The sequence below is a fragment of the Leptonychotes weddellii genome, chromosome 11 (assembly GCF_054177405.1).
Source record: "Leptonychotes weddellii isolate Sample4059 chromosome 11, ASM5417740v2, whole genome shotgun sequence".
In the NCBI taxonomy this organism is placed as follows: domain Eukaryota; kingdom Metazoa; phylum Chordata; class Mammalia; order Carnivora; family Phocidae; genus Leptonychotes; species Leptonychotes weddellii.
Window position 1 is genome coordinate 10,580,183 of NC_138379.1, and position 1,986 is coordinate 10,582,168.

The following is a 1,986-nucleotide window of genomic DNA, read 5'->3' on the forward strand; positions in this document are numbered from 1 at the left end:
AAGAGAGAGAGAATACAGATCCAAAATAAGAATTAGTGGGTAGAACTGTCCACAAATGGAGGCTCACCCAGTAACTGGATGATCAAGCAGAAGGTATGCGGTAGAAGACACTTTAATATCCATGGGGATTAAAAAACATGCTGACCAGGTTCTCCCCAAATCTGAGGCTATGTGTCTCTTGTTTTCACAGAATTTCCAAATACAAACCAGAATTAATTTGAAGCAGAAACACCAGCTCAGGGCTCAGCTCCAAAAACTGCAGAAGAACATAGATGACCAAGGAGAATCTGCCAGGTACAGGATTTCTCAAAAACAAACTCTAAAAATTGGCCCAGAAATAGAAAGCTAACTTCTACCATAGAGAGAAAGAATCTGCCCTTCAGTTCTGGGATCTGCCCTTCAGTTCTTTGTTGTTCCTGTTGTTCATTCTCATCTTCAGGTCAATTGTCAATATTGAATCCATGACCGAGAATAATCTCACCACAGTAACAGAGTTCATTCTCGTGGGCTTTACTGACTACCACATGTTGGAGATTCCCCTCTTCCTGATGTTTCTCATCTTCTATATCATCACCCTTCTAGGAAATGCAGGGATGATCATTCTGATCCAACTGGATGTCCAACTCCACACCCCAATGTACTTCTTCCTGAGCCATCTCTCCCTGCTGGATGCCTGCTACGCCTCAGTCATCACCCCTCAGATCCTGGCCACACTGGCCACAGGCAAGGCGGTCATCTCCTTTGGCCGATGTGCTACCCAGTTCTTTTTCTTCACCATCTGTGCAGGCACGGAGTGTTTCCTGCTGGCAATGATGGCCTATGACTGCTGTGTCGCTATTAGCAACCCACTGCTCTACACTGTAGCCATGAATCCCAGAATCTGCTGGAGTTTGGTGGTGGGAGCCTATGTCTGTGGGATGTCAGGGGCCATCCTGCATACCACATGCATCTTCACCCTCTCCTTCTGTGACCACAATCAGATCAACTTCTTCTGTGACTTCCCACCCCTGCTGAAGCTCGTCTGCTGTGACACGACAAACACTGAGATTGTCATTGTCTTCTTTGGCAACTTTGTGATCTTGGCCAATGCCTTGGTCATTCTGATATCCTACCTGCTCATCATCAAGTCCATTCTGAAGGTGAAGTCTCCAGGTGGCAAGGCCAAGACTTTCTCCATGTGTGCTTCCCACCTCACTGCTGTGGCCCTTTTCTTTGGGACCCTCATCTTCATGTATCTGTGGAGTGGCTCAGGCAAGTCCCTGGAGGAAGACAAGGTCGTGTCTGTCTTCAACACTGTGGTCATCCCCATGCTAGACCCTCTGATTTATAGCCTAAGAAAAAAGGATGTGAAAGCGGCCTTCAGAAAGGTCACTGGTAGACTCCAGGTGTCCCAGAGTGTGTAGATATGAGTGACAGGACCTCTCTCCTCTTGGTCCATTTTCTTCCCATGTCAATAGATCCTAAGAGGTACCAACACTATATGCAAATCAGACCCACAAATAGACAGAAGGTAGATGGGTATCAGCAGGCAGAGAAGGAAAACTGCAAATATGGTAAAATTCATTTCCAGCAATCCCATGGTGTTTTTTTCTCCTCCCGGCTCTCCTGCCTCCAGTCCATTCCCTAGCACACAACAGTCTTATGATACTGTCTGATAGCTTAACTTACAGAATTTCAGGGGTCCGTGGGACTTGAGTTTATCTCATCCCACCCGTGTCTTTGCAGCCATGCTTAAGCTTCCATCTTTTCCTTCTCATTTTTTGCTCCACTTAAACCTACCTTTTTCTGTGTCAGAGATTCTAATTGGGGATTCCAGTGTTAAATGCTAAAAAGTTTTTTTTTTTCTTTTAATACATGAGTAACTGATCATGTCAGCAAGTGGGGAGTGCTGTATAAGACAAAACTGAGTCTCCAAATGGCCAAGGGAAGGGAGTGTTTGAGAAAAAGGCCTTCCTCTTCACCATCTTTGTCTTGGGACACCCCCTT

At 45.8% G+C, this 1,986-nt stretch overlaps 1 protein-coding gene across 1 annotated transcript; it reads left to right on the forward strand.

The window, feature by feature from the left end:
• Positions 1 to 461: 461 nt before the first annotated feature.
• LOC102725758 (olfactory receptor 9I1) lies at positions 462 to 1,403 on the forward strand. Its single transcript, XM_006728547.2, has one exon. The coding sequence runs from the start codon at positions 462 to 464 to the stop codon at positions 1,401 to 1,403; it is 942 nt and encodes a 313-aa protein (XP_006728610.2).
• The last annotated feature ends 583 nt before the right edge of the window (positions 1,404 to 1,986 follow it).

What these genes read in the sequence shown, in the direction of transcription:
- LOC102725758 (XM_006728547.2), top strand. Translation starts at nt 462, where the DNA reads ATGACCGAGAATAATCTCACCACAGTAACAGAGTTCATTCTCGTGGGC.